Source organism: Cebus imitator, unplaced genomic scaffold (assembly GCF_001604975.1).
Source record: "Cebus imitator isolate Cc_AM_T3 unplaced genomic scaffold, Cebus_imitator-1.0 Scaffold393, whole genome shotgun sequence".
Classification (NCBI taxonomy): domain Eukaryota; kingdom Metazoa; phylum Chordata; class Mammalia; order Primates; family Cebidae; genus Cebus; species Cebus imitator.
The window spans coordinates 301,102-325,396 of record NW_016107708.1 but is presented as its reverse complement, the minus strand read 5'-3'; the positions used below and the strand labels follow the sequence as shown (position 1 = coordinate 325,396).

The window sequence follows — 24,295 nt, the reverse complement described above, 5'->3', positions numbered from 1 at the left end:
TGGTCCTCAGGGAACAGCCCTAGTCCAGCGCACAGATGCCTGCAGAGGCGGGGGTTAGGGGAGCTGACGGACCTGTGCAATTCTGCATCCCCACAGGCCTCTCTCTTCACAGCTCAAGGGCCTAGATGAAGGTACATGGCTCTGAGGCCCAACGATGTACCCTACATGATCCACATCCTAGATCCTTTGATGCTCAGGGGCTCAGTTCTGGGCCACTTCTGCCTACACCAGAGGGAAGCCCTCAGGCCCCTGCAGACCTTGCCAGGCTATCAGCACCCTCTTCCACCTATGCCCAGGGACCCTGGACAGCTCACCTCTGAGCGCTCACTCCAGCTATGCCGCTGCCTAGAACGCCTGCCTCCCTTTCTTCACCTGACCAACCCCTGTTCCACACTTAAGACTCAGCTCAGAAGTCACTTTTTCCAGGAAGCCTACCCTCGCTGCCCCCAAGCCCAGGCTAGGTTAGGCACCTTCCCTGTGCTCTCACACCCCTGGGCAGGCTTCATTCTCTTGTAGCACGCATCACCCTCTTAGGACACTCGTCTGTCCCTGCCACGCCCAGCTAGTGGCCACAGCATGCAGAGTGTCCAGGCCAGCTGCTGGATGTGGCCTGCCAGAGCAACTCCAACACATGGGCTCTGCCAGCTGGAAAACACCCTCTCAGCCCCAGCCCACCTCACACCCATAAGAAGGCTCACATTTCTTCTCGGACCACCACCACCTGCTTTCTCCAGCTGAAGTTAATAATTTTAAAGTAATTAAGTTCAGCAAACCATAACCGATTAAGTAGGGACTGGTGCTGGCCAGCAGAGCGCCATAGCCTCGTCCCTGCCCAGGCCTGTGTTTGGAGGGCAGGTGGGTGGGGCCTGGCCCTGGGTCCAGCCCCCCAGGGCCTGACCATCCTGAGCAGAGATAAACCTTTCTGAGCAGCCAGCCGCCTAATGAGACTGTCAGGGGACTTCTTAATGAGATTAGGCAGGCCCCGAGCTCTGCCTCGCCGTGCGAGGATTTCTATTCAATTAATCGTTCAGAATGGGGCAGGTGCTGCCCAGGAGGCAGGAGTCAGGCCCTTGCTGATAAGCCAGCCACCTTCCGGCAGCAGTCCAGCTTCCTGAAGTCCATGGCAGCCCCAGCCATTGGCTCCACTAGACAGAAGGATAAACTGAGGCTGGCCAGGAGGATGGGGCAAGGCTGCCAGCCCAGGACTCCTCCTTGTCCCTTGGAACCTGGAGAGAGCTCTCAGGGTTCCCCAACAATGTGCACATTGGGAGGAAGAAAGCAGAGATTCCCACCCACAATATCTGCATGGGGTTAGGAAGGGCCTGCCAGCTGGGGAAGACTGAAACCAGGAAAAGAGCACGCATGGCAGCTACATAGTGAGGGCAAAGTGTGAGGCCCAGGCCCTGTCTGAGGCATGAACACCGAGCACAGGTGTCATCCTGCAGCCTGGCATGTGTCCCTTACCCCAGAAAGCCTGCCCTAACTGCCCAGCCCCACCCTCCTGCCCCGCCCAGCCCCATACACCCATGGACACAACACAGAGCTCAAAGCCTGGCCCTTCCCCTCCTTACTCCCCTGCCCCCAAAAGAGGTTTCCAGCCAGCACTGTGTGAGTCTCCTGGAGCTCACTGGAACAACTGTCACCAGGTGTTGCCCTGAGGCTCCCACTTAAGTCCATTTCCCACTTAACGTGACAGGCCACATTCCAAGTGCCCGTGGCAGAGAAGCCCTCGGCTGGATGCTGCTGCATCTCAGCATCCTTTCTCTTCTCAGGTGACCCAGCCCACATCTACTGTGGCTCTTTCACTCTCAATCAGGCCCAGCCCCCACCAGCCTGACAATCAGGGTGTTCTGCTCCTTGAGCACCAGGATTGATTCAGGGAGGAAGTGATCCAGCCCCATACCAGGCCAGCGAGCAGCATTCCTGGGACCCCTGTGAGACTCTTGTTAAACAATCCCCCTCTTCCTGGGGTGAGTGGCCAGGAGGCTGGGCTCATTAGACATCAGCCTGCAACAGCGAGGGGCTATGCGGAAAGGAAGCCACCCAGCAGAGAACAGGGACAAGGGCTGCACAGACAGAGGCGGAGTCCTGTGAATATCATTTGGGCCTTGGATCCAGCCATGCCTGAAGCTATGCAGCCTCTGGCCTTTTCCATTACACGGCCTAATAATGATTCCTGTTTTGCTTAGGCCCGTATGAGGGTTTCTGACACCTGCATGACTCATATGACTAACATGGAGGGTGATGTTAGACCCACAGCCGGTTTTCCTGGAGGCGATAGTCTCAGACGGTCTGCTTTAGCATTCTGACAAACACACACATGGGCTACAACTTCCACACAGGCCATGAGAGGCCGAAACCCCCACATGCCACAGGGCGCTAGCCTCGGACACCTTCCCCACCGTCCCAGCAGGGACCACCCAGCACATCTGGACAGGCTCCCACAGGGAGGGGCTCTCTGGGAAGATGACCCCTGGACCACCTGTCACTGGGGTCTCAGTCCAACTGCAGGTATGCGCTGTGAGCTCTCTGGGACACACAAATGTGCATGCAGTGTGTGTGTGCAGGTCCTCATGTGTACTTGCCAGAGGTCCAGTCAGGCAGCCATTCAACAAACCCTCACTCCAGCCATGCATGTGCCTAGGCCTGTTCAGGCCCAGGAGTGCTAAAATGAGGAGTTCATGGTGCTGGCACTCACAGACCTCAAACACGCATGTGGAAGCCAGACATCAACTAAGACACATAGAATGGCATGACAGCAACGAGGTGGCCCCGGCCCAGGCAGAGGAGGCAGAGCAGCCAGGAAAGGCCTCCTGAAGAGCATACAGAGCTGAGACTGGGAAGAGATGGGGCTCTGAGGCACAGGGCACACAGGCGGAGGCAACCAGGAGAGAGCAGACTGAATGCCAGGCCAGAGGCCAGGCCATGAGGACTCGGATACTGAGCAAAGGTGTGACTTTGCAAGCCAGGAACCACAGGGACCTGGTATCAGAAAGATGCCCTGGGGAGTTCTGAGGGGCAAGGATGGGTAAGGGCCCATCTGCCATGTGCCTGGGCTGGCAAGCAAGAGCCCCGACACATCCGTGTCCACACAATGGTGTCCATGGGCAAGGCCAACACATCCATGCATGTAGCATGTCCACACAACGGTGTCCCAGGGCAAGGCCAAGGCAGAGCCTCATGCATGCGCCTGCTGGCTGCACATCCAGGAGCTCCTGGAGCACTCACCAGTGCTGATCAGCACATGCTGAGACTCATCACAGACCTCGCAGTCCTGCCTTTAACATTAATTTTCTCGGCAAGAGCTAGGTAGCCTAAAGCAGTGGGACCCCATCCTGGCTGTACTCATGCAGGCTTCCCCTGAGAAAGCGTGAGCATGAACAACCACAGAGCTTCAGAGCCCTTCTAGACCCTGCTCACCAGCAGGGGTCCAGCTCCTCCTTCCTCACAGACAGGCAAGGATCAGCAGCTCCTGGAGTGCAGAGGGAGGCACTGGTGGCAGCCAGTGGGCAGTACCTCCCTGCCAAGCTGCCCCAGACCTGCAATAGCTCCTCCCCTCCCCAGCAAGGGACCCTTCCCCATGCCCTGGCCAGAAAGAGCAGTGGCCAGGATCCATGTCAGCCCCATTTCACACACAGAGGCTCCTGGGGGAAGAGGGGCTCTCAAGCCCACCAGAAAATTCCCAAGTGGAAGAAGAGAAGAGAAACCCAGGTTCTGGTGCACAAGCTCACACTGCCAGCACCTGGAGCTCAGGCTGAGGTTCTATTTCTTCTGCACAGCTTCTCCACTCACCCCCCACCACCCTCTCCCGCCCACAAAGGCATACCTCAGGCATACAGAGGCATGGGGCCTCCAGAACTTTCCCACTCCAGCCAGTGAGTGTTGGAAACAACTCCATCATGGTTCTCCCCTTTGCATGTGGCCTTGGAAGCCCCCATATAAACAGCCACTTCCAGGGAGAGGCAGTGCCATCAGCTCCCATCTTTTCTTGCCAGGAAGATCTTCAGTGCAGAAGCTGACCGGGAGGGAAGGGCTAGCACAGGCGGGCCCACAGGTGGCACAACAGGGCTGCTGTACAGACAGCTGTGTGACCCCAAGAGGTCCTGAGAAAGAACACAGGACAAGCAGCAGCAGCATGCAGAGGTGGCGGAGAGCAGAGGTCCCATGAGTCCCTCCGTCATGTCGCCCATCCAAGGACTTTTACTGAACACCTCCAACCAGCCACGTACCAGGCTTGGCTCTGGGGACTTGGCAGTAAACAAGACAGACACTTCTCTGTCCTCACAAACCTGATGGCCCTCATAAATAAGTTAATAACATAATTGCCAATGAGGCAGCCTGCAAAGAAGGAAAAGAACACCTTGGTAGAGTAATAGGGGCCATACTTGGAGCCAGGGGGAGCTTCTCTGAGGAGGTAAGATGACAGGCACAGCCAAAGGCTGAGAAGGAGCCCAGCATGCAAAGAGCCTTCCAGATAGTAGAACAGCATGTACAAAGGCCCGGGGGTAGATGCATGCTTGGCTATTTGGAGAGGTGGGGGAAAGGCCAATGTGACCAGAGCAGTGGGGTCAAGAGAAGTGGCAGCTGAGACACAGGTAAGATGAGCTTTGGTAGGGGTCCTTGGGGACTTGCAGGCCCTGGCAAGGGGTCTTGATTTTATTCTTAGCGCACTGGGGAGCCATTGAAGGGTTTCAGCAGAAGAGAGAGGTCATTACATTGATTTTACAGATAACTCAGGCTGCTATATGGACAGTGGCCTGGAGGGGAGGGTGGGGGTAGGGGGCCATAAGGAAGTGACTTCAAGGGTCCAGGCTGGGGCTGGGGAGATGGCAGTGGAGGTGGAGAGAACCAGACAGACGCCAGGTGCATAGTGGGAGGCCTGGCAGGTACAAGGAAAGCACCAGCCTGGCTGCCAGTCTTTCACACTCCCTAAGCAATCCCTGCTTCACTTTGCTTTCTGTGTCATTCCCTGCACTGCCCAGGGTTGTCCTGAGATGATGCAGACAGCCCCAGGCACAGTCTGTAATGTATTGGTAGACACCTCTGCCTTTTTTCAAAGTGACATATAGTAATTGTACATATTTATGGGGTATAAAGTAATATTTCAATACATGTGTATAATGTGTAATGATCACATCAGGTAATTAGCATATCCATCACCTCAAACATTCATCATTTCCTTGTATTGAGAACATCCAAAATTCTCTCTTCTGGCTGTTTGAAAATACACAATAAATTATTGTTAATTATAGTCACGCTGCAGAGCTCTAGACCACTAGAACTTATGACTCCTAGCCAGTATCCCTTAACCATCTTCTCCCTATCCTCCCTCCCAGTGCCCTGCCCAGGCTCGAGTAACCTGTACTTAGTAGTAAGTCTCTACTTCTAGGAGCTCAATGTGTTTAGCTCCCACATGAGTGAGAGCATGCAGATGCCTCTGCTTTTGAACAGGCAATCACCCAGAGCCTGCAGTACCGCAGACGCTGCCAGGCTCACTGCATTCCTTTCCCCAGTGAGATTCCTGGGCCAGCTGCAAGCGCCACCCAGGTGACTGTCCACGAGGCTTCTATAATGAAAGGAGGGCCAGCTGAAATGGCCCCAGGACCGCAAACAACTCCAGCATCCTATGTCTCCATGAAACATGCATGAGACGGTGTACGTGGATAGAAAAACTGTGCAGGACTGAATCAGGTACAGACACGCACTGGCTAATAGGATTTCTGCGTTTCTTGTAGCACCCATGGGAGCTGGTCTATGGCACAGGGTCAAGCCACAGAGCAGGCCGGGGAGGTGGGCTAAGGGATCAGGCCTGGGTCCAGCCTGCTGGACATTTCTGAGTTTGGTGAAGGCAGCACAGGCCCCCCTGCAAAATGGCTGGGGCTGGGAAAGACATCCAGCCCTCTAGAAGGTAGGCATGAGATGAACAGTGAGAACACTTGGGCAAAGAGAAGGGAACAACACTCACAGGGCTAGGTGGAGGGGTGGAGCAGGGGCACAGCACGGTGAGGAGGGGACAGGGCGGAGGGGGAGGGATAACATCAGGAGAAATGCCTGATGTAGGCAACACAGAGGCGGGGGGATGGAGACAGCAAACCCATGGCATGTATGTACCTATGCAAGAATCCTGCAGGATGCAGGACGTGCACATGTACCCCAGATCCCAAACACAACAACAAAAAAAAGAAGGTAGGCGTGAGATTCACAGAGGTCTGAGCACACTGAACTAAATGAGTCAGTGTACAGTCCGCATTTGGAGCCAAATAGCCAGCTGCATAAGCATTGGCAGTGGTGTCTGATGCACTCCCTTTTCTTGGGAGAAGATCCCAGAGCCTGAAGATCAGAGGCTTACCCAGAGCCACAGCAGGCAGTGAAGTGGGAAGCCAGTGTCCTCTTGGGCTTCATCAACATCACCAGAGCATCCAGAACAAGCAGTGACCATCCCCACCCGTCTGCACTGGCTAGGTGACATCAGGAAGACAATAACTGTAGCTCCTCTTTACTGAGCACCTCCATGGTGCCAGGCACGTGCTAAGTCCTCTGTAGTCATTACTGTACTTCATTTGTTCCTGAAGACAACTCATAAAGGCGGTACCAGTATCCCCAGCGTACAGACAGGAATGCTGAGGCTCTCCGAGTTACGTCCCTTGTTTAGGTATACCACGGACCCTGTATGTTAAGAGGGGCGGTGACAAAAGGGAATGTATCCAAATGAGAATCAGGTGAGAATCAGACTCCAGGATGTACTGCTTGAAAAGTCTTTGCGGGGGCATGGTAACTGTCTTGAAGCACTTATAGGGCTGTGGGGAGGAGACAGTCTTGGCTCAGCATAAAGACTGGTCCGAGATGAGAGTCATCCATCCTCGGAGGTACACGGATCTTCAGCTCATCTGGTCCAAGGCTGGATTTGAGAAGTTTGGGCCCTGCATCCTGCTAGGGCAGGGCTGGCCCACGCTCCCTCAGGCAGTCGGTGCCCGGCCAGGTCTAGCCCAGGCCGGGGCTTGCTTGCAGCCCTTCCTCTCCTGTCTCGGTCTGCTCTGGCTGCTAAAACAGCAGACTACAGACCAGGCAGATTAAACAGCAGGCAAACGTATTTTCTCAAGAGACAGTTCTAGAGGCTGAAAGTCCAAGATCAGGGTGCCAGCATGGTTGTTTCCTGGTGAGGACTCTCTTCCTGGCTTGCAGACAGCTGTCATTTTGCCGTATCCTCACACAGCAGAGAGAGACACAGCAAGCTCTCTGGTGTCTCTTCTTATAAGGCCACTAATCCCATCATGAGCATCCCACCCTCATGGCCCCATCTAAACCTAGTTACCTCCCAAGGCCCTGCCTGCAATGCCATCACATTTAGAGTTAGGGCTTTGACATAAAATCGGGAAAAACAAACATTCAGTCCATAATACTTCTAGACCTTCCCTCAGCCTGGCCTTGGCTTTGCATGGCCCCTTCAGCTCTGGACACAAGAACTCTGTGACATCTGCTGACCTGCACAGCTGAGACCCCAAAAGGGCCACTCCCTGGGGTGGGCAGGCAGGCTGGCTTCCTCTCATCCCACTAGGATGATGCTGAGATGCCACAAGAGACACTGACAATGAAGAAATGCCCACGGTGCTGTCCACGGCCTCCTCCTGACCTTGGCCAAGTTAAGTGGCCACCACTGCAATGACCATCCCATTGGATGATCTCTGAGGGCCCCGGGGTCAGGCCTATTCATCTGGGGGCAGGAATGTGCCCCAGAGGGAGAAGAAAATGTATTTATTGAGTGTGTACCACAAACTGCCCTTAGAGCTGAGGATACCACTGGGAACAAAAGCGACCAGGTCCCTCCCTCCTCACAGCCCACAACCTCCAAGAGACATCACCAACAAGTCAAAGGAAACACAAGGCAGGGGGACCACATGGCCGGGCCAGTCTCCTGTGGGTGCTGGGACGCACCCTGTGGACGCCACCTCCCAATTGGGACAGCAGGTGAGGCCAGGAGGAGCATGAGGGTGCTAGCGGAGCTCCAAGCAGCAGCTGGAAGTCCTGGCTTTCTGCTAAACATGCCCAGGCAGTATGGGTGGCTCAGCAGTCTCCTCATGTGTGCATGCATGTGTGTCCATACATGTGCATGCGCACACACTCACTCTCACACTCACACACACAGACACAGAGGCACACAGGGCACGGGAGCTCTCTCCATATTCAACAGAGTGCCCAACAACCTGATCCATCCCTCCTGGACAGTCCCACCTCCTCAGCACTGTTCACACCAGACCCCCCAGAAGCCCTTTGGAGGGCTGAGCCATCACACTGCTGGACTGCCCAGGGCACCTATGGCCATGTTCCTCCTAGAACAGGAGGAACCTGTTCCAGCAGTGTAATGGCTCAGCCCTCCAAAGCCTTTATCAGGCGCACAGGAGATGCCCCAAGCTGAGGCTCAGGTCCCTGTGCAGAGCCAGGCCCCAGCAGCAAGCCTTGGGCCAGCTCCAGTTGGGGTTCCATGATAAGGAGAGAGCCACCCTCACCTCTCCAGGCCCAGGCTGGCAACCTGCAGGACTTGGGAGTGGTCCATGGGGTTGTTAGAGTTACCAGAGCCCTGTGGGAGAGGTGGGTGAGGGCAGGTACCCTGGGAGCCTCATGAGACAGAGGAGGAGCAGTGTTGGATGCTGCAGCCATGGCAGGACAGGTGGTGTGAGCCCTAGAGCCCAGCCGAATCAAGTCCACCTCAGCATCTGACACTGGCCACTGGAGATGGGGCACTGTTGGGAGAATCCCAGCCCAGAGCTCAGGTCAGGTCTCAGAGCTCTGAGCCCAGAGCCCAGACCAGAGGCCAGAGTGGGGCCCCTCCCTTCCTTGCCATGCCTCTGGACACTCAGATGACAAGGCAGAAGAAAGCCCATGACCCCAGGCCAGGAGCGGAGCCACAGAAGGACCTCAAGTCTCCACCTTGCACTAAGCAGGAGGAGCGCCGTAGGGGACAGAGAGCAGGGCGCAAAGCACGCCTTCCAGGCCAGGCCAGGACCACGTTTATAGGGGCACAGGCCACAGCAGAGCCACACCATGAGTGGGCTGGGCCCAGAGCTCCAGGCAGCAAGGCCCATGTCTCAGTGCTGACCTGAGGGTTGCTAGTATCCAGACAGGATCCAGAGAGCAAGAGGTATCATGTATCTTGGCAGGGTCCCAAGAGGATGGAAAACATGGTGGCCAGGACACAACAAGAACGAACGCCCACCAACATACTGTGTGCCGGCACCCATGCTCGCAAATGAGAGTGAGCCCCAAGGCATTAAGCATGTCTCTCTCGGGCACCGTGGTAGACTGTTGCTCACCACAGCCTCCCTCCTAGATCCATCACCATACATCACCATAGAGAGCATACACCCTCTCTAGATCCATCACCACAACCCCAAGACAGCCCCATTTCACAGATGTTGAGACTGAGGCTCTGAGAGGGAAAGTGATCTGTTCAAGACCACACAGCTAATAAGTCAGCGTTGGAAACCAAACCCAATCCTGCCTGACCCCTTTCCAACAAATAGAGCAAGATAGGCCTGCCCTATGGCCCAGTCCTGGGGAGGCAAGGGCAGGCCGGCAGGATTCTGGCCCCTCCATGCACTCAGAGCAGGCAAGGCTTCAGCAAGATGGAAATACTGTACAGTGGCAGTCCACAGGTTTCCAGAGTCCCAGCCCCCACAGACAGCTCCGAGCAGCCTTCATATGAGCCATGTCGTCAAGACTAACCTCCTTCCCTGCTCTCCTGAGACACCCAGAACGGCTGGAGCTCAACTCCAAGCCACATACCTTCACTACCCTAAGAGGGGACAGGGCTGTGGGAACCTGTCCACACTGTCCAGCCCAGGGCAGGAAGTGAGAGGAGGACAAGTCTCCACCACAGACCACTCAGGCTAATAAGGTCACAGCCACCTCCACCTCTTCACCCAGCCTCTTCCCTGTGCTCGCCCTGGGCTCAGCTATTCTAGTGCATTTCCTCAGCTGACCCTCTCAGCTGTCCTCTGTTCCATTTTACAGTCAGGGAAACCGAGGTTGCCCACACAGAGTCAGAGAGCAGAGGAGGCATGGGAGCCCCAGTCTGTGTGAGGGACAGCCACCACACTTCTGCCCCCCCCAGCTCCTGGACACCCCATGGATGCTCAGGTGGAGGCATGGGGAAGGGCCAGGCTGAGCACATCGGGGGACCAGGGTGGGCCAGGTGGAGATGCAGCCACAAAGCCCGGCTGCCTCAGTTAGGGTTTGAAGAGGGATGAGTGTGAGGGAGGAGAACTGGAAAAATGGGACCATCAGGGCCACATGTCCCACACCTGGGCTCAGGACCACCCTGGGCCCCCAGCTAACAGCCCCCACCTCACCCATTGGGAACCTACACTGCCCACAGCTTGGACCTAGAATCAGAAGGGACCATCTCATCCCCTCTGGACCATCCCACCCACACCTCAGGCCAAGAAAGCGGAACTCTGGGTTCTTCTCTCTCAACCATGGCCATCGGCCAGGAAACTGGCTGTTTACGGGCAGGGAGAAGGGCTCAGAGAGCCTAGCTGAGACGTTGGACACAGACCCAGCTGCCTTCCTGGGCTCAGTGCCTGTCAGAGAGGGCAGCACCCCCGGGAAAGGGGCTGTCACAGGCCAGCTATGGCAGAGAGATGCATGGTCTCTGCCCCAGCCCACTGCCATTAGGGAGAGGGCTGCCGCTTTGTGGGGCAGCAGGGGCAAGGTGTGGAAGTCTATAGAAGGGACAGGGTCACAGGGCTGAAGCCATGGAAAATGCAGACTTGCCAAAGTCCAAAGTCCAGCTAGGGGGGCAGGGGGAGGTCACGGTGCTGGCCCTGTCGGTGGCTGGGCCAAGAACCCAATTTCACCTCATGACTAGCTCAACGCTCCTGGGAGCTGGGTTTGTCCAGGTGCTAGTTTACAGAGCACAAGATAGGCAGACATGGAGAAAAGCATAGGTACAATCCCAGCCTGGGCTGGGGACCCAGGCTTCCTGACTTCCCAGCACACGGAAGGGCTGCCCAGAGGTCTAGAGGAGGGATGAATCGCTGAGTACACAACAGGCAATCGATGGGAGCCACGGATTCTGCCCAACCAGCATCCAATACCTAAAATTGTTTTTGCTCTTTGTTGCTATTGTTTTGATGACTCGCCAAGGAAATAAGAGGGCTGTTTCAACGTGAATGGGAAGTAGGTGTTTCTGCTGCTCACCAGTTGTTTCCAGTTCTCTCTGCCTCCAGGCACACAGTAGGGCTGTGCTTCCTGGATGCGGTTAGTTGCAGCCAACAAGTCATAAGCAGAAGTGATGTGGGCACGTGGAGGCTGAGCCCCTGAGCACTTTCTTTCCCTCTGACACAGCAGCTGGCAACAACCAAGCAAAGTGACCGTGAGACCGGCAATGGACATGCACCACAAGTGGGAAATCCTGTTGTCGTGCAAGCTGCTGGGAGTTTTGGATTGTTTGTTACTGCAACATGACTTAGTCTCCCCTGACTCATACAATGGGAAACACAGAACGAAACCAAAAGGTAGGGACCCACAGGCATGGCCCTGGGTAACCAAGTCTGAAAAGAATCACATCCAGAGATGGAACGGTTAGAAGTGATCTGGGAAGAGGCAGTGCAGATGGGATGCTCTGAGTGCTCAGGTGACAGCAGTAGAAGGCTCAGTGAGGAGAGAGGACAGCTGCTGTGGGGACAAAGCTAGAGGATTTCAACCTGGCAGCTACAAGAATTGGGAAAGAGTCTGTCTGCCATTACAAGAAGTGGCTGTGAGTGCTGAGGGACAGCTTAGCTGGTCCCCAAGAGAAACATGGAGAAATGGCCTCAGCAGGAAAATTGTCAAGTACTCATGTCCTAGACCTGGAAACAGAAGGGGCCATCTCATCCCCTCTCCAGGCCACCCGGCCCACAACTCAGGCCCAGAAGGGGGAACTCAGGGTTCTTCTCTCTAAACCGTGGCTATCGGCCAGGAAAGAAGCGGATGCCCCCCAATAAGCAAGAGTGCAGTCAAGCATGCAAAAGATTATCAGGGTGGAAGGAAAGTGGAGGTGGACAGTGCATATTGGCTACACTGGGTACAGACAGGTATGCCAACATGGCAGCAGAACAATGGCCCACAAAGATGTCTACATCCTAATCCCCAGATCTGTGACTATGTTAGGCTACATGGCACAGGTTGCAGACCAGCTATCCTTAAAATAGGGAGATTATCTGGGATTATCCAGGTGGGCCCAATATAACCACAAGGGTCCTTGCAAAAGGGAGGCAAGTGGAAGAGTGGGGCAGAAGAGTCAGAGAAGGAGACGTGATGACAGAAGCCAGGTCAGCATGAGAGGATGTAAGAAGGCCTTGACCCACCATTGTTGGCCTTGAAGATGGAGGACGGGGCCGGGGCTGAGGAACCCAGCAGCCTTCAGAAGCTGGAGAAGGCCAGCAAACAATTCTCTCCTGCAGCCTCCAGAAGGACCCAGACTTTAGGCCAGCAAGACCCATGTTAGGCTTCTGACCTGCAGAACCATAAGAGAATAAATGTGTGTTATCTAACCAACTAAATTTGGGGTAAAATTTGTTTCAGCACCACGAGAAAACTAACACAGCAGAGAGGATGGGAATAAGTGGCCTACAGGCATCTTTAGGAAGACACAGGCATCACACTAAGAGAGCCCCCTACGGTGTCTGGGTGAGCCTGCCAGCAGGACTGCAAGGGCGTGGCCTTGATGGGACCTATAATTCTCTATAATTCTGAATGGAAGCCAAGGAAGATGCCAGAAGCTATCAGAGCTAGGGAGGGAGAGCCTCTAGCAGAATGTCTAGATGCCAGCATGGCTAGTGAGGGGCAGGGTGACCAGCTAGGAGGTAACAGATATAAAGCAAGCAAGGCCTCCAGATGGGCACCAACAAGCTCTCTGTGTTTCATTTTTATTTTATTTCATTGTTTCATTCTGTGAGCCACAAGCTATTCTTGGTAATTTTTATGTCTTCCTAGAACCCTTTTGTGCTGATGATAACTAAAAGGAATACTGCCTGACTTGCATGCATTCCTTTTTCTGCCTCTTGCCTAAAATGTTATCCTTCTATGCTGCGACAGGTATACGTACAGCATATCCAATAACTCACGTCTTTTACTCACTGCTGGGAAATGACAAGACTTGTGCTTAGCCGGTTATTCTCTATAAATTATATGCATTTATAAAACCTCCTACTTGAACAGGCACTTTACAACAATCTGAATTTTTTTCATTTACAAATTAGGATCTCTTTTAGTATCTAGAAGACAAATTTTCACACTATTTGTTAATATGGACTTTGCCAGCTGAATCTAAGATGTAACATTTTAGAGATTTTAATGTCCTTTCTGTGTTATTTGCTAACTTTCAATCCTTATCAAATAGATATTTTATTGTGTGTTCCATTCTTTTCCATAAATTGACCAAACATCCTAAAAGGCAGTGCTTGTAAGGAGCTTGTTAAAAGTCAGCCTGAAGAAATTGTAGGTATAAATCTTAGGACCAACATATCCAGGCCGAGTTTCTTGTTTTCTTCAGGAATATTTAATTCTGCATATCTCAGCATAAATGGTTTCCTTTTTTAAAAAAGTTTTGAACAGTGAGAAATGTATGCAGTTACTAAAAGTAATGTTTACAAATAGTTCATAGTGATTTCAAAAAAGGACAATCATGTTAAATGGAAAAAAAAAAAAAAAACCAGGATATAAAACTGAACAGAATGGAAGCTCTCAAAATTTATTAAATACAGTGGGGGGGGGGGAAGACTAGAAGGAAATATCAGTAGTGCAATTCACAGTGATTTTTTTCTGCCCCTTGACGCTTTCCTGTACCTTCCACATTTTATATAATAAGCATACATTGCCCTTTTTCTTTTTTACATTTTTATATTAATACATGCTCATTGCAGCGATGCATTTCTTTTACAATCAGGAAAAAAAGTAAGAGCTAAAAATGAAAAGGTCAGTTTGGGTCCTCTCTCAAGGAATTCACTAGCTTAAAAAATGATGTAGCTGAAAATATCAACAGCCTCAAGAGAAGCTGAGATGGATTCACAGTTGGGTCAAGGAATGGAAAGTGAATTACTGTTTACCGAACACCCACCGCAGGCCTTATGCAGATGATTTACACATGTCTCATCTCATTTAATCCTCACAATCCCATGAGGCAAATCCTATGATTATTCCCTTTGAACAGATCTGGAAACAAAAGCTCAGAGTAGGGCTCCAGGGTCACGTGGCGAGTGAAGACAAGTAGATGGGAACTGAAACTCTTTGGGCTCTACCCAGCTCTTATCGCTGCATGGGACTGCCTCGCAGACCAAAACAGGGGCAGTGCCACTCCACTGAGAGGTCACTGTGGGCGTGACCGGTCAGTGATGGAGATGGAGCCCCCATCTGCCTTTACTCCCCATCCCTGGCCACTCCCCCACTAAAAATCTTTTTCCTTCCTACTCAACCTGTATCAACAACCCATGTCCTGCTGCAATGAGTCCAGGACCAGTAGTGAGAGATAAGGTATTTACCAAGCAGGGATCAAGCCCCGTGATGGAAAAGCACCCCACAGAGTAGAGCCAAGGAAGGACACCCAGAGAGCTGAGCACCTGCAGCAGAGCCCCAGGCAAGGGAGAAGGAGCCTGCTGAGCACTGCTCTGCCCCTCTCAGAGGCCCTCCAGGGATGGCTCCTCCCATCCCTTGTAGGCATCCAAGCCCTATGCAAGGTCACAGGATAACAGTGGATTTCTGTCCAGGAGACTCACAAAGTGAAAGTGCCCGCCAGTTTTCACCAGCACAAACTTCCTGGGCAGCAGGCAGCCCAGCAACAATATCTGGCCAGGGTCTCTCTCCCTAGACAACTGTCAACCACCAGACTCTAACTCCCTAGTCCCAGATGTGCAGAAACACTCACTCTCACACCCTGCAGAGACTGTGTCAGCCTGCCATCCTTGGAGCCTAAGACATTTTTCCCGCTATGCAAACAGAGAAACTGAGACCCAGAAAAGGTCTCTGGGCAGAACCTTTGTCCTCAGGACAAAGTTGCTTTGGGGGGCTTGCAGGTTGAATCACCCATAGCTGCGTTTTACTTGGCATGTACTCTTTTGTTTACATTGTTTTATTAGTTGACTATAGCTTTAAATTAAATTTTACATTAAGGTCCAGATTTGGGGCTCCTTTTAAAAAAAATACCAGCTGCCCGGGTGGCTAAGGCAGGAGAATTGTTGAACCCGGGAGGCGGAGGTTGCAGTGAGCCGAGATCGCGCCACTGTACTCCAGCCTGGCACCTGGCGACAGAGCAAGACTCTGCCTCAAAAAAAAAATAAAATAAAATAAAATAAATCAGCACATCTACAACACTGAGATTGTCACTCCCAATGGAAAAATCTGCTAAAGCTGTGTGAGAGCTGCTCCTTTTAATGGAGATGACCTTTTCAGAGCCTGGACTCCAGGTGCCACAGGGGCCAGCTGCCCAGTTCACCCTTGTGTGTTACCTGCATGAGGTGGCAACCTTGTGCAAGTGCATCATGTTTAGCCCCTGGGAAACTGCTGATGGGAGCCGATGGACATCATTCAGGGGCAAAGTGAATGAGCTTGGGATACTCAACACTGCAGAGGAGGAGTCAACAGAGGTGTGTCACCAGACATGGAACACAGGCAGGGTCCCCACCACACTGTGAGCTCCTGGGTCTAGGAAATATGTGCTTCCAAACTGTGGCTTCAGCTCCCAAGCACAAAGCATGAATGTCCACACAGATGGGGTGTGTGGAGCCAGTGTCAAGGGAACAGGAGGCACTGTGAAAATTGTAGCTTCTCACTCCAGGTCCCCACTCCAGTTAGGATTCCTTCCACCAAGAAGACCCTGCCCTCCCCTGGCTGGAGCCCAGCCCAAGCACCCGCAAGGAGCTGTGATCAGGGCATACAGAAAAGAAATCCAGAAGACAGAGACTACTGGTGGAACATGACCAGACACCAAAGAAGGGCAGGAATTCCTCTTCCCTGTACCTCAACACACATCTGACAATGGACATCTGTCAAAGCTGGAAGCAGCAGCTTCCATAATAGGCAATGTTAGCCTCACTCCCCCCACCACCCCCCACAAAAAAGAAAACACTTGGGACTCCCAGTTTATAATACCACCTCAAGAAATCCTTGGACCTTCAGGCCCCAGAACCAGGTGGTCCCTTCCCCTAGAGCTGGCCCCTTTCCTTCCTCTGCTACACCCAAGAATAGGAGACCCCCAGAATTCCTCCTCCCAGCACAACGACCTCCCGAGCACCAGCTCTGACCCCCGCCACCACCACCCAAACTAGAGCCATTAAGGAGGCATCCTGTCCTTGCAGGCGCCGGGAAGACCAGCAGCCCATGTGTACCATAGCTGCAGGAGGACTCCGGGTCCCGCGGGCTTGAGGATAAAGCAGCACCCAAGAGCTCTTAGCCAGCCCACCTTCCACTACACGCACTGCCCTCTCTACACTGCCCTACCAGTTCCTGCAGCAAGGAATTCCTGCATCCTGTGCCAGTGACTGTGCCCTTCTATCCTCAGCACTGAGGGGCGCTGGCCTCAGAGTCCCCGTGGTTGTGGGGAGCAAGGCAGAGGGACAGAGAAGGGACCAAAGCTGGGTGAGTGACAGAGGCAGAGCCTTGGGCCTTAAATGGGAAGCTGGAAGCTAGGAGAAGGAACCGGGTTCCGGAGTTGAAAGTCAGGTTGAAGGGGAGGGACCAGGAGAGAGGAGGGAAGGCAGAGGGGCTTGCTGTCGTGACTGCCCTCGCTCGTACCTGTGGCGCCTGCCGCGGGGCCCAACTGGAGGCAGCGGCTGTGGATCATGGCGACCTGAGCGCAGGCTAGGATTTCCCCGCAGCCGAACCGGCCCCGCTCCAATCCTTTCCTGGGCGAACAGCGCCCACCTCCGGCCCAGGCGGCAGCGCCTCCGCCCGCCGCGCAGGCAGGAGAGAGAAACTGGCTCCTCCAAACCTGGCGGAGGAGCGGAGGAGCGCGGCAGAGAAGCGCCGTGCTGAGGCGCTAAGGGCCGCGGGGCGTGAAACGCGGCGCCTGCCAGGTTATGCCCGGGAGAAGGAAACAGGGCAGGCTCCAGCTGCTGGGCGATCCTCGTCTTGAGGCGAGGAAGACACCGGCCCACCGAGATCAGGAGATCAAGGGAGGTGCGTCCGACACAGGTACCAGGCACGCAGACACGCCCACCCCCAAACACCAAGAAACAAAGACGTCCCAGAGCCTGCGCGGCCAGCGCTGGGTGGACACCCGCGCCCACACAACCGGAAAGAAGACGCGCAACCAGTAAGAAGCCCAGCTCGCCGCACTCGCAGGCTCTCGGTGCAGAGCAATGCCGGCGCCGCTGCCTTGGTGGGCCGGGTAAGGCGCGCCACTGCGCGTGGCACCGCGGCTGCCCAGGAGCAGAGGAGGCTCCCCAGGCAGCTCGTCACAACCCCGCCGGTGCCCACCGACGCGACGCCTCGCAGGCCGTGGCCCAGTGGGCCCTGGACACAGCGGCCACTCACCTTCCTGCACAGCCTGGAACGGGTTGTTGGCCTCGATGACCTTGATGGAGTAGGTGATCTTCTCGCTCTGCAGGATGTCATCGTTGAGGCTCAGGTCGGAGACCGCCAACTGGAACACCCTGTCGTCCTTGGCTGCGTTCTCCTCGAAGATGGCACCTGGAGGAGAGGAGGGATCAAGACTGGATCTGGACATTAAACCCTCTCCGGCACTTCCCTTGGCCCGAGGATCAAGGCACTCGCAGAACGTTGATTGCTAGGTGGAGGGAAGTCTGGGCTGGAATTTCAGCTTGGTGGGGTAGTTTAAGGCTCTCCCAGCTCAACTCGCACAGGAATATTCTCCCCTCCCCCCACCAGCCCTCAGCACACACGTGCACACAGTTGACATGCGTTACACATGCACATCCCACATGCAGCCGCCAGGTCACACATTTGTCTCACAGCCAAGGCACCACATGTCCTAGCCATGCCCCACACATGGGACTAAGCCAAGTTGGGGTGGCCCCAGGCAGCACCCAAATGCCTTGACATGGTTCCATAAATCCCATCCCAGAAGCCAGGAAGTTTCCCGAGAGGGCTGTGTCCCCCACCTCAATCCCAGGACAGAATGATAACTCTTTTTTGCCATGCACGTCCCCTGCTGAGAGGAGCTGAGCGAAACAGTTCCACAGTTGGCTTTCCTGCACAGAGGGGGCTTCTTTAGGCAGGGGCCTCGGATGACCTGCAGCTTGGATGGCTGTGACGCTGCCCGGCCTGGTGCCCTGAGCTCAGCCTCCTATTCTCCATCCCTCCCCGCTTCCATTTTCTGTACGTCTGTCAAAGGGAGTGGGGGAAAGGGACTGTGTCCTAGGCCCCACCACATTGAGATCTAGCAGGGCTGGGGGTCCCAGAAGGAGCTGCTCTTGAAGGGCTTTCTAGAACCGCGGACAGCTCCTCCAGGGCACCCTCCCACTGGCGTTTTGAGCGCCTAGCACAGCTTTCCCTGACCCTGCGCTTCCAGACAAGATCCGCCGAAGCCTAGTCCTGCAACCTGGGCAGCTGTGGAGTCAGCCACCCACACCCCACCTCACCAGGCCCGGAGGGTCCGCAAGGTCCCTGAGCTAGGCCCAGTGGATCTCTGGAGCTGGGGGCTGGGGAGCAGGAGGGAGGCCCCGATTCCTCACTACACTCGGAGCCGCAATGCTGACCGCGAGACTCGCACCCCTCCAGGGCTGGAAGCAGGTTTGGTCAGGGGCCCCTGAGGGGGGAAATCGTAGCTGTCGGAGCCCAGGTCTAGTCCTTACCACCCCACTCTACCCCCTCCCTGCCTGTCCCGTCATCCTCGCCTTCGACGCTTCCCAACCCCCAGTTTCCCTGCGCTCGCTGGTCTTTCCCAACTTCCGGAAAGACGACTGCGGAGGGGCTCCACCAAAGACCGCGGTCAACCCCCGAACTCGGGCCAACTTCCCTAGATTCCTCCCGTGTTGCTCCCAACTCCCACCCACTCCCCCTCAGTGTGCCCACGCCCCCTCGGCGCGCCCCCTCCTCCTCTGCACTCTCATCTTCTCTCCCGGTTCTCTCTCTCTATCCATCTCTTCCCGCTCAGCGTTCCCCAACCCCCAACCCCCTCCCCCCGCCCCGCTGCCCACGCTTCTTCCCTCGGCTCCCACTACCCAAACAGTCTGGGCCCCCAAGACTTGGACCACGCAAAACTCTGGGACTGTCCAGGATGGGGCTGCAGTCGCCACAACCTGATACACACCCACACATACACCGAGGACTACACAGACACATACCGGAGAAACAGGCAGACACTGTGTCCACTCTAACAGGCTGACAGACAGTCGTGCACACACCGACACAAGCTCAGATGGCCCCACATACCCCAACGCCCTCTCGCAGTAACACCGACACCGTTCCAGGCACACACAGCAACACACGCTGACAACACGCACCCACACACATCCACACACGGTTCCGGTCCGGCCTCTTTGATCTTGCCCTGCCAACTTAGCTAGCCCCCCGCCGTGCCTCCCCCTGCCCCCCGCTGCTCTGAGCTGCGTGGTAGGGCCCTCCCGACCCGTCCACGGCCCCGCTAAGGACGCGGGTCTCGACGTGTGTCCATCCCGGTATTCCCGAAGCCTCGGCCCTAAGTGTCGGCAGAGGCCGCGGGGCCCCGCGCGCAGATCGGAGCCCCGGGGAGCAGCGAGCAGCCCGCGGGAGCGCGGCGCGGCCCGTGCACAGCTCCTCCGCGGGGCGGCGCGGCGCGGCCCTTCGGGGGAGCACCGCCTGCCGAGCCCCTCGGCCCTGGGAACCGCCAAGTTTGGACACCACGCACCCCCTGCCCTGCTGGGGCCCCCGCCCAGCCTCGGCCCGGCCGCCCGCCGCGCTCACCGATGTGGATGATGGAGTCGGCCCGCACCGACACGCACTGGCATATCCAGGGGAGAAGCCACAGCGTCAGCGCTTCCATGTCCCCCGGGCGCGCGGCTCATCCGCCCGGGCCCGGGGCGAGGCCGAGGGCAGCGCGGAGCGGGTAGGCGCTGGTCCCGGTGCGGTCCCGGGCCGCTCCCCGGGAGAGCCGAGCCCGCCCGTGCGTCTTCCCCCGCGCGCCCGCCCCTGCGCCCGGCGCCCTCCCCAGCCCAGCCCAGCCCAGCCCAGCGCGGTCGGGCTCCCGCTCCGGCTCCGGTGGCGGCTGCGGCGGTGTTGGCAGCTCGAGCCCAGGCCGGCGCGGCGGGGGCGGCCCGCGGCGGTGGCAGCAGCGCTTCCCGCGGCTAGAGCGGCTTTGGGGGAGGCTGAGGCGGTGGCAGCGGCGGCCGGGCCGGCGTGGCGGCTCTGGGCTGGCTGTGTGTCTGAGCCCCGGCGAGGAGCTAACTGCGGAGGACGCCCCCTCCCCTCCCCCTCCCCCTAGGCTCCGCTCCCCCTCCCCTCCCTGCCCGCCTCCCTCCCCTCCGCCCTCCTCTCCACCACGTGACTGCGGAGCCTCAGCCTTGTCGCGCGGCGCCCGCCTGCTCGCGGCTCGGAGGGGGCGCCGAGTGCTCCACGCTCCTGGCCCGGGGGACTCTCGGAGGCCGGCACAGCGGCAGGGACCGGCCTGGGCTGCGGCGCGCCGAGCCATGGTGGTCCGGGCCTCCTCCGGTTCCCCAGGGGCGGGAGAATGGAGTAGGGCCGGCCGCTGACTGCCCTCGAGGGGCTCCCGAAGTGCCCTGGCGACCTCAGCAGCCGCGCTTCTCGGGTTGTGACCCCCGCCGGAACAGACCGTTCCTCGTGAAGTGGGACCTGGGAGCAAGAAAAGAGACCGGGGCGGGGCGCTGGGCCAGGCCCCGGGACTCCTGGGGAGGGAGAGGGGACCGGCCGCTGCCAGCATCTCGAAGCAGAGCCCGGGCCGCGGGCTCGAACCCTGGCTTGCCAAGCGGACCTCGGCGGGCGCCCATCCCCCGCCCCGCGGGCGGCGCGCTCAGCCCGGAGTCGGGCAGGAGGCTCGGACTCTGAAGCCCAATTCATGGCCGGAAACCGGCGCAGCCGTGACCGCGGCGCCTGGACGTGAGGAGCCTTCCAAGCGGCGGGCGGGCTCAGACTCCGACACTTCACGGAGCTTTCATGCGCGAGCCGGGGCGAAGAGCCTGCTCCTCCCGGCCACAGCGGAGCGGGGCTGCCTCCGGCCGGCCACCACCAAAGAGAGCGTTAAGCTGTTGTGGGCTCGTGCCTGAGAGGGACTTGGGCTCCATGTGGCACCCCCAAGATTTCAAGGGGACAGCTGAGCTTCCTGGGGTCTGGGACCTGGCAGAGCCTCGTTCGAGAGCTGCTTCTCCAGCAAGTCTGGGAACATCCTCGGGCTCTGTCTTCCGCGGGGCCCCAGGACTCCCGCTGCGCACCAGGCGGTGCTCCAGCTAGAGGGAGGCGGAGAGGCTCCGACCACAGCCCTTGCCTAGAACTCCCAGGGCAGTGGGAGAGGCAGACACCTAACCAAGTCATTTTTTAAATGTTGGGGTGGGGAGGGATATGAATGAGCTGTGTATGCTCAGATGTCTGGGCCCTGACCCAGCCTGGGAAGTAGAGCAGGAATGGCTTCCTGGAAGAGGTGACAGTTGTAAAGACTGAGTGGAGGTTCCCAAGGGAGAAGGTGAGGCTTCCAGGCATTGAACGGTGGTGAGCCAAGGCAAAAAGTAGTGTGTGTGTGTGTGTGTGTGTGTGTGTGTGTGTCTCCCATGTGGTCAGCCAAAGAGTAATCATTGGTAGATTTCACTTTAGAAAGAAAGATTGGAAAGGAGGCTGTGCAGAGGGAGCCAGTGGAGGCCCAGAGCCCGGTGAGGGAACCCTGAGGGGGCTCAACTGAGCAGAGACAGCCTGCTGGAGCAGAGAAGCTGGATTGCAGAAGTATCAAGGAATCCCATGGGGCAGCAAGGTGACTTCCAGGTTAAAGGGGCCAGCAGACAAGAAGAGAGGAGCGGCCACACCTGCCCGTGGGAGTAGCTGAGTGTGGTCCTACATACATACATATATATATACACACACACACACACACACACACTTCTTCCAAAAACCTTTCTTGGGGTCCTTGAGTGGTAAAACCTGACCCACCCCGCATCTTCAAAGCCCCTATGCCTTCAATTCTCATTCCTGCAAGATTCTACCATTCACTGGCTGAAAAGTGGTAGGGAGAAGAGAAATAAATGATGTTTTATTATACAGCAGTTTGGTTCCTATGTGGACAATCTCCACCTTTCAAGGATGGTGGATGTAATCTTGATCTGAAGTCAAGAGCCATAGGGTCAGGGATACCCCTGGGGTCTCCTGTTGTTGGGGGCTTGCCAGTGTGTTAGTACAGTGGGCATGTGATATATAGCCAGGTGGAGGTTTTTCTTGATGTATGTTTTGCTTAGGTATAGGTAGCATGATTTCAGTGGGACAAGTATTAAGACCTCCTACCAAGCATTAGGAAGACAATCCACCAACACATAGTTTTGGGATGATTTCTATCATGCTGTAGTTTGGATGATAAGGTGGGTGTTGAGGTTCCTGTGGCTTGGAATCTGAGGATCATGACTCAAGGTGGGTCTCATCTGGAAGCTGTTGACCTGGAGCAACCTCACCTTCTGTCCAGGGTACCTCCTTCCCCTCCAGCTTCCAGAGTGTGTGGTGGTCTGCCGTCCCCAGATACTCACTCCCATTTGCTCACTCCAGGACACTCCACCCAGACAAGCCAGTTTTCCTGTCCAGGCTAGAATGCCCTGGACACCCTATACCTGGTGACTGTGGGCCATCTGCTCAGCTCCTATTCCTCACAGAGCTGGGAGTCAGGCCAGAGACCACTGAGGACCTGTACAGACCCACCTTGAGGCAAAATGTGTTTAATCCTCTGCCACCTAAAGTTGGAGTTGCCAGAGTTGGGAATTCCCTGGACTCCAGCAATTATTGGGGGCTTACTCAGGCTCATCAAGCCCTTACTAATTTATTGCTTCTGGCCCAGCTGTCCCTGGCCCAACACTCTTATCCCTGATAGCCTCTGGGGCTGCAAATGTTACCTCTCCAAAAGTAGGGGAAGCAACTCTACTTAATGAACAAGTTCACCCCTACTGCAAGAATCTAGCTGCAGAAGATAGATTAGCAATCTCTGGGTCAGATGACACACACCCACTTCAGAGAGGGAAAAACTGAGGTCCAGAGAAGGCTTCAAGTGAGTTGCTGGCAGGCCCAGGGCTCAGTCCTCTTGGTTTGCATCTCACTACCAAAAGTGTATTCACAGAAACTAAAACTCAGTCAATAAATCCTTCTTTTACACAAGCTCAGCCAGCACAGGTGACTGCTTTTTCTAAAGAGTTCTTCAGCTTTACTGATTCTAATTACTTTTCTTTAGTGCTTACCACATGCAGGCACTGTGCTCACCACCTGACATCTTAATGAGGAGATGGTTGTCCCATTTCACACACAAGGAAATTGAAGGAGGGTGCAAAAAGATAAAACTGCACTCATCAGGAATCTCAACTAAAACACCACTGGAAGCTAGTAGTTGGCCACAGAAGCTGTAGATGAAATGCCAAGGCATAGGGACGCCTCATTGGTCTACTTGGAAGCCACAATCATTGTGACTTAAAGCTTTGTCATTCCAGAAATGCAGATCGTTCCTTTCTCCATTGCCTTCAAGTGACCTGCCTCCCTAGCACAGCCCTGAGGAGCTGCCTGCCTGATGCCAAACCACCAGTGCCCAAGCCCTACAGAAGTACCCCTCCTGAATCATGCCTCTCCAGGGAGGGCCCCAAAACTCTATGTTCCTCATTCCCTCCTTAGCACTGAGCCCACCAGGGATGTAGATGACCATTCAGTGTCCCTGCTGGCAAAGAAAGATCAAGTCCCAACCTGGGGAATTCTCTGCAGGCTTTGGCATGGAACCCAGCTGTCCTGTGTACACAGGGTGGAGGCCAACCCATGTCTTGAGGTCAAGCCCCCAGGAAAGGGTCTGCAGGCATCAGAGAAGGAATCTTGCTGCCAGCCTCATCCCTTACCACAGGCTCTAGGGAACCCACCTTCTGCCAAGATCCGAGCTCAGAAAATCCCACTGCTGCCTTCCTCTCTTAACCCGCTGGGTTTTTCCTTATTTTTTCTTAGAAACAGGGGCTTGCTCTGTCACCCAAGTTGGAGTGCACTGATGTGATCATGTCTCACTGTAGCCTAGACCTCCTGGGCTCAAGCGATCCTCCTGTCCCAGCCTCCTAAGTAGCTGAGATCACAGGCACATGTCACCATGCCCAGCCAATTTTTTTCATTTTTTTTTTAAGAGATGGGGTTTCACCATGTTTTCCAGGCTGTCTTGAAC

The 24,295-nt window shown here is 55.6% G+C and overlaps 1 protein-coding gene across 2 annotated transcripts in view; it reads right to left on the bottom strand.

Moving 5' to 3' along the window:
* GRID1 (glutamate ionotropic receptor delta type subunit 1) overlaps positions 1 to 20,357 on the bottom strand; it is a 770,306-nt gene extending 749,949 nt beyond the window's left edge. The window contains exons 1-2 of one of the 2 annotated variants that reach the window (XM_017508524.2): positions 19,876 to 20,357; positions 17,506 to 17,661 (exon numbers count right to left, since the gene is read on the bottom strand). In XM_017508524.2, coding sequence (XP_017364013.1) covers positions 17,506 to 17,661; positions 19,876 to 19,954 — 235 coding nt within the window. In that variant the 5' untranslated portion in view covers positions 19,955 to 20,357. The remainder of the gene's footprint in view (positions 1 to 17,505; positions 17,662 to 19,875) is intronic. The other variant, XM_017508525.2, reaches the window with a different exon arrangement.
* Between the last annotated feature and the right edge of the window lie 3,938 nt (positions 20,358 to 24,295).